This window comes from Microchirus variegatus (assembly GCF_963457635.1).
Source record: "Microchirus variegatus genome assembly, chromosome: 9".
NCBI lineage: Eukaryota > Metazoa > Chordata > Actinopteri > Pleuronectiformes > Soleidae > Microchirus > Microchirus variegatus.
This window is the reverse complement of record NC_139810.1, coordinates 24,352,000-24,359,478: the sequence shown is the minus strand read 5'-3', so window position 1 is coordinate 24,359,478 and position 7,479 is coordinate 24,352,000. Positions and strand designations below refer to the sequence as shown.

At 38.5% G+C, this 7,479-nt stretch overlaps 1 protein-coding gene across 1 annotated transcript in view; it reads left to right on the top strand.

Moving 5' to 3' along the window:
* Positions 1 to 727: 727 nt before the first annotated feature.
* Positions 728 to 7,479, top strand: part of spryd3 (SPRY domain containing 3) — a gene marked incomplete at both ends in the record, with an annotated part of 46,458 nt that continues 39,706 nt past the window's right edge. The window contains 5 exons of the mRNA XM_083894926.1: positions 728 to 852; positions 1,753 to 1,828; positions 4,714 to 4,838; positions 7,013 to 7,148; positions 7,232 to 7,420. Coding sequence (XP_083751052.1) covers positions 728 to 852; positions 1,753 to 1,828; positions 4,714 to 4,838; positions 7,013 to 7,148; positions 7,232 to 7,420 — 651 coding nt within the window. The remainder of the gene's footprint in view (positions 853 to 1,752; positions 1,829 to 4,713; positions 4,839 to 7,012; positions 7,149 to 7,231; positions 7,421 to 7,479) is intronic.

The window sequence follows — 7,479 nt, the reverse complement described above, 5'->3', positions numbered from 1 at the left end:
GAATCAGTCGAATGTGTAAGTCAGTATGGTGTGCGTCTTGTTTACAGAGGACATTCAGGCCTGACTGAGGGGACTACGCAGTGTTTCAAGGGGGAGTTTGTTTCATTAAAATCAGATTCGTTTATTGACCTATACATTACCTCCCCAAAACGGTTAACATTTAAACACGAGGCCACAGATTCAATCTATCTATTTTCTGAAGCATCAAAGCTCATCTTAACATGGTTATTGCTGATGGTTGACTGAATATTTGAAGAAGGGGTGGGAATCACAGGATACCCCACACGATACATGGTCCATGATACCAGTAATATCATGATACAAGGATTCTGTGATAATCAATATATTGCAAGACAGCGTAGCGATACATCACAATATCTGTCCAAGTGAAGAAAACAAAATGTCTGTGAAAAGATAAAACTGCAGGATTTCTCTGTTTATTCTCAACATATAGAACAGTGCATTACGTCTATGTATTTAACATAGATGGGGCATCTATTAATGTATAGTTTATTTGTAATGCAAGAAGTAGGAGGATGACGAAATGCCAAATTGATGTTTTGAGCCACCCCTATGTCTGAATGTACACAATGCATAGTCAGATCCATGGTTTGTTGTCACATGTGGTCTTTTCACCCTTCTTCCAGGGAATTTTCTTCAGCTTACATACCAACAGTACTGGTTGTACAGCTAAATTATAATTGAAAAAAAAATTTTCTTCATGCAGATGGATGACATCAGTGTACTACACCAAAGAGCCCTGAATCTAAGGCGTCGAATGAGAGATATTGGCGATGGACGCCCCCCACAAGAGCGATTCATGAGGTTGCAGAAGGAAGGAGACACACTCAGGTCAGTCTGGGGGGAATCAAACCTTGATTGAGTTAAGTTAAGTTTTCTTTTTTGTTGGTTTCTGTCCAGACTCATTGCTTGCTTTTTTGTTTTTTTAATAATCACCACCATAAGTGGAATTATTACATACTGTCAAATTTTCTCTCTTATTTAGGATTTGTATTGAGAGGAGGACATTGTGCCCATTATATCACCATGTTCATAATTAATATTATCAACAAACTGATCAAATGAAAAGCCATGACATGTTTTGATTATCAGTTTTATAACATGTAATCTGTCATTAAACATCGCTGTGCTGCTAAAATTCTAAAAAAAATATAAACAATATTCTACCCCCATGGCTGTATGTAACTAATTGTAGAATCAATGAATCGACGTGTGACATGATCTTTATCGCAGTTGACTCACTAATAATTGTGAAACTACTTCTCTTCAATTCATGTGTCCCTGTAAGTCATAACGGTGTGATGCCTTGGACAATATCAGAGCATTGAAAGCCGAGCATTGAAAGCCAAGCAACTAAAAGCAATTCAGTCTTTATCAACTTGTGCTCTTAGCTACTGTGACATGTTTGTCCTTGCATATCTTCACTTCTCCTTCCCCTAACTAAACAACAGCTTTTATTATGTGAGTGAGCATTGTATGTTAAACAGTAATAGTGAGTCATTATGTGCATGTTGTTGTATTAGAACAGTTCTTCATGAGCTTTCCTTAATGCCTACAACATTTTTGGGTTTTCTGTTGAACATATTTGGTGCGTGTAATTACATGGATATTTTTGACAATCCTTCGACTAAAGATGAAGTGGTTTTGAATTTAAACCATTTTCTGATTGTGCATACAGCAGTTGAACCTGTTAGAAGTCACCTATTATTAACCTGTGAATTTTTTCTTTAGTTACCAAGGGAACTCTGAAGAGGTGGGTTGCTATGTGGCTGGCCATCCTCTAGCAAAGGGAAATTGCTATTTCGAGGTAAGGCACATTGATGCTGTGAATTAGCATTTGACTCTGTTATTCTAACTTGAATTTTGCCAGACCTAACATTGTTTTTGTGCATTATTGTTGACGTGGTCGTTACAAACGGCTATCTCTAACTTTGTTATTCGCATTATGATAGGCCCACATACCATCATCTCTGGTTGTGCCCAAGATTGCTTTTCCATCCATCCAGTAATTTTTCCCCTGGAATCCAATTGCTGACAATTTTCTCAACTTCATATTAAATTCTCAGTGCCCCCCACAGTCCCAGTTCACCAGTGCAAAACCACTACCTCAAAAATGTCTTAGCTCCATTGGAATGAGGGCTAGGGTATGGGTTAGGTGGTATCTCTGAGCACAGAGATTAGTCTCACTCACAGTGTTTTTCAGCAGACTGGCAGAAGGAGCGCAATGGACATTTGTTTGAGCAAAGCTTACATGTTCTACTGCATGTATCCAGCTGATTCAATAGTTCTCATTATAGTGTAGAGAAAGAAAAACATTATCTTGAACATTTTCCACAAGAAAGTTGCAAGAGTTCAGTGTGAGATTTGTTATTTATGAGCCAGCTTATTTGTAGTTGTTGCATGTCAACTTGTGACGTGCAGTCAAGAGACTGCATGTCTTGGCTTTTAGGCGTCAGGAGGAAACATTAGGCCATACGTTATCCAGTGAACCGACGTCATTCTGCTTGGCTGCAAATAGACACAGACAGGTCCATGCAGCATCAGTCCTGTAGCTACATCAACGTTGAATGAAAGTAATTTACTTCTTTCTCTAATATTTTCAAGTGTTCTTCTCTGTCCGATAAGAAGGGCCATTTCGGACATGTGTTGAAACATTTCTGATCTGTTTCACTAAGACCCTGAAATAGCTGGCATGTACTTTGACATTTTCATAATGGCAATGAGGAGTCCCTGATTTCTGCCAGATGTGACATTTCTTCTAAATGTGATGTCAAAGTCTCATCTGACCTCCAGATCCCTTTCTCTCTGCTGCCTGAGCATGCAAGTTGTTAAGATAACAATGGTTATATTTAAATGAGAATCACATTTGGAGCCTCATAGGTCTCTCTGACATTTAAACAAGAGGAGTTTCAAGCAACATTTTTCTCTACTCTGTGACGCACATGCTCTCATTTTCCCAGATATCTCGAAAATTTGGGAGCATTTATTCTTATAAAGGTCAGGCTTCTGTCGACATATGCGTCACTGCTGTCCTCATGTTTCTCCCTAGTACTGCTTTCACAAGGAATCCATTTCACGTTTGTTGTCAGAACTCCTGCACTTTCTCCAGTTTCGTCATCAGCCTTCTTCAAGCTGAGCTGAACATCTGCAGTGTTCTACCTTTTTTTTTTTTTAACAAATAGATTTGTTTGAAAAATGAATGTCAACATTACTGAACAGCTCATCTGTGAGCACATTCCTGTTCTTTCCTAATATACGTAGTGTGACATGTTTTTGCTCGCTTTATTTGGATATCCACGGTATGTAAACAGTTTAGGTGTGTTACTTGTAACCAGCCAAAGAAAATAATTTACTTCTCTATCAAAGCAAAGGCACTGTATAATTTATTATCCCTTAACTGGGAAATTGGAAAGGAATCTGTCCTAGTATTTGAAGTCAGAAAAACACAAGTAATTTAGTTTTACTATTCAATAGGAAACTTCCTGTGGAAACTAAACCCAAATAGGAAATTAAACTTCTTATTTCCTTCCTAAATTGGAAGGGCGGAAGGACACCTGAGGACAGATACAGAAGATAATCTGTGGGGTGAGAAATGACTATGAGAGGTCATTAACAAAAGAAGGGTAGACGTACAAGCACACCAGAATATCAAGTCATGGGTTGTTATTCCCCTTTGCCTAGTTCTGCAGTCTGTGTTTTGTACTTGGGCTCAACTGGAGAGCTTGCATTCTATTTGAGGGTAGGAGGTGATTGTTGAGGTTGTCCTCTGTTGCTGTACGAGCTCTGGTTTTGCAGCTGTATATTTTTCCTTGCTAATGTTGTTATAGCTGAAAAATATCACACTGCTAATTCTTATTCCTGAAATACTAAGGTAGTCAAACCATACCTAACGAAAATTATGATAAAACACTACACTCTTTTCAACATATAATAGTGAGGCTGGACAGACATGGATGTGAACTGGAACTTGACTGGTTGGCAAAGGCATACAAAGAGAAAGTGGTAATTGTAATCAAGGCGTCTGTAAGACTTCTGAGCAGGAACATTGAGGAAGTGTTTTGTACTGGGTGTTGATAGTGCAAAGGTAAAAAAAAGAATAGTGGATGTGCAGCATTAATATTGTCCTGTGTTTTATCGCGGCCTCTGTAAAACCGCTTGAACTGTGGTATTGACAGATATTGAAATTGTTGGTGGTGATGTTACCATCAGAATATGTCAACACTGTAAGAAGCAGTGCTGTGCACTACGACCAAAATCTCATGTGTAGGTAATTGCACATGTCAGTGCTGTTAAAGTCGACTGTGGGGACCAGACCATGGTATAATTTTGCAAAGTATGGTTTTGTGGTCAATTTCAGACGTTTTCATACCCCAACCAAGTCTAGCCGCAGAAGTAGATCCTCTTTTTGTGCACAAGCTCCTCGTCTCATCCAGAATCACCCAGTCCTATTTCACATGCTTTGTTGTGTTGCCTTCTATTTCCTGCCTGCGTCCCTGTAGTGTGGAAGAATGAAACGTGTCATACGACTAAAAATATTACCGCCATTTACTATGATTTGTGATTTTTTTTTTTAAATAATAGGAAACGCTCATAATAAAATATGAAGCTTCTGTTTTGAAGACCTGCTCCATTTACAAATTAAACTAACTGATGCCACAGTCGTATTTACAGTTTGCATGTGTGTGTGTGTAGGTGACAATAGTGGACACAGGGGTGAGGGGAACCATTGCTGTGGGCCTGGTGCCGAAATTCTACAGGCTGGACCACCAGCCTGGCTGGCTGCCATATTCTGTAGCTTTCCACGCTGACAACGGCAAGTAAGTCAAACCACAGTCATCTATACACTACATTTGAGCATTGGTTTCTTGCATGGTTTGGGAAAATGGATTGTGGCCTGTTGCTGCTGCATCCACATATAACCGCAACAGTAATTCTGTATATAATTCTCCTTAGTTCTTACTTTTTCTTAGTAATTTTCACCAGCGTAAAATACTCTCTCGAGAGAGAGGAATAATGGCTCTGAACCTCAAAGGCATTAATTCAGTATTGTTTGCTTGGCTTCAACTTAAGATTGTTTTCATCTTAGATTTATTTGCTTATTTATTTTAGATTAATCGTATGCCAGTTTGTAGCAGAAAATATTGAATAATGCAGTATGCACCACAATTTCTCAAGTGGCTTCCTCAGATTTCTAGTTTTATCTGACACATTAAATAAAACAAAGTAATTTGTGCCAGTGAATCTTTGCTTTGCTTTGACTTTTATCATTTGTCATAATTTGTCAAAGTATACATTATAAAGTATTTGATTAATTAAAACTGCACTGTTTAAATTCCGTTTATTGCATTCAAATATGGAAATCAATCAATACAAACTTTATTGTCCCATAGGGACATTTGTCTTGGACTCATGCTGTGCATATGAATGCCCTCATAATACAATGAAGGCATTAATAAAAACATAATATAATTAAAGCAATAAAAGAAGCAATAAAAACTGCTGCATAAAAACAAAACAATGCACATTGCATCAATCTTTATAAATTGTACATTAATATGTTATCGTTATAACTACAATTGTTAAAAAGCACCATTTGCCCTCCATTGCACAATAAAATAATTGTCAGATGTGTTCACACAATGCTGATTAATCAGCTCCACTCAACTCTCTGTTTCTCAGTATAGCAGGGTCAGAAAACCTGCTGACTATAATAACAATGTATTAAAAGTAATTTTACAACTCCACATTCTTGAACTCAACATGTTTGTCTCATTAATGTGTTTATCACATTTATCAATAACTTTATTCACCAATAGTGAGGATAAGACAACCGGCCTCCCCGGGAATCAATGGTGAAGTGACCGCAGCTCCACGGTCCACACTGTCATATCCGGGACTGAATTTGTAAACTTCAATATGTCAGGCCTCCTTCTCTTCTCAACCACAGGATGTTGACATCCAAACTCTCTCCTCAATTAATCTGATACAGCAGGTAGTTAATACAAATGGGTGATCAATAAATACCCAATACCTGCTTTTTCTAATATGATCTGTCTGGGCTTTTTTTTTTGTCTTTTAGGAGCGTTTTACAAACATGAAACTCCATGATGTAAAAATATTGAATTTAAAGATCTATAAATACCTATGTCCATGACTAGAATTGAACTGTTTTACAGGCGTCTCTTTTATTATTGTGGTCAATTGGAATATTCAGGCTGCATGAGTGGCCACTGCAAGCCAGAGTGGTGCTCTATCCAGTTCTTCTCAAACATCCATGGAGTAAACTCTTGAGAAGACTCTTGTTGTTCGTTTCCTGAGCACACTCGCCCTTGCCCTGATGCTGTATAAACACAAATTCTCCCACAGTCTGTTCTGATAATCATGTTTTTCAGACGTAGGACCCAGCATACAAATAATGTTACATGAATTCCGTTCATGAAAACCAAACAGAGGCAGAGTAACAACATCCACAACAACAAAAACGGTTTTGGTTAACTTTGAAAAACAAAACAAAACATGAAATTATTCAGAAATAAAGGTGTCTACATGCCTGAAATACTTACCAAACCTAAACTGGGTGCTAAGCAGTTTAACAGTGTGCTAATGTCACTTGATTTATATCTGTGGTACGCTGCAGATGCCTGTGCTGTTCATATTTCAGTCTGTTGATAGCCACACACACCACTGCAACATTAGACAGATGTGTTGTACATTAGCAGGCCATAACAGTTGCTGTAATTATATACCTCAATGTGTGTTTACATTTTTTAGTTTTTTACTTTGTCATTAAAGGAGACTATAAAGTGGTAAACATGTAAAGCAATTTCTGTGAGTCAAAAAGTCAGTAGTCCTAGTGCTCTGACAACAAGGTTTCAATGATTTTTGTTCTTTATTTTCTTTAATATGGTCCTTCACTCCGTGCACAGCTTGTTCTCCCAAAACAGAGTTGTTTGTCAACAGCAGAATATTTTTTCTTCTTCTTTTCTCTTAGGTTATACAATGGTAACCCTGTGGGGCAGCAGTTTGGACCAAAGTGTGCTCGGGGTGACCGCATTGGCTGTGGAATGCACTCAGAAAATACTGAAGCGGGCTTTACGACAGTCTTTTTCACCAAAAATGGCAAAGAGGTAGGTGTTTCAATGTTGTGTTGTCATCTCTGTCTGTTTGTTTTTCTTCCCTCACTGTTTTCCTTCATTCCTTTTCTGTCCAGGTGGGTTCAGTGGAGGTCCCTGTGCTGGCGGAAGGGCTGTTCCCTGCTGTTGGGATGCACTCTATGGGGGAGGAGGTGAAGATCGATCTGCAGGCTGAGTGGTTCCTGGAGGAGGATGATAGTATGATGATGGTTGACAGCCACGAAGATGACTGGGGTCGGCTGTATGACGTCAGAGTTAGAGGCATGGTAAGAAGAAGATTTTGCTTATTGAATATGAGGTATGGAATCACCTGGGTCTCTATCAC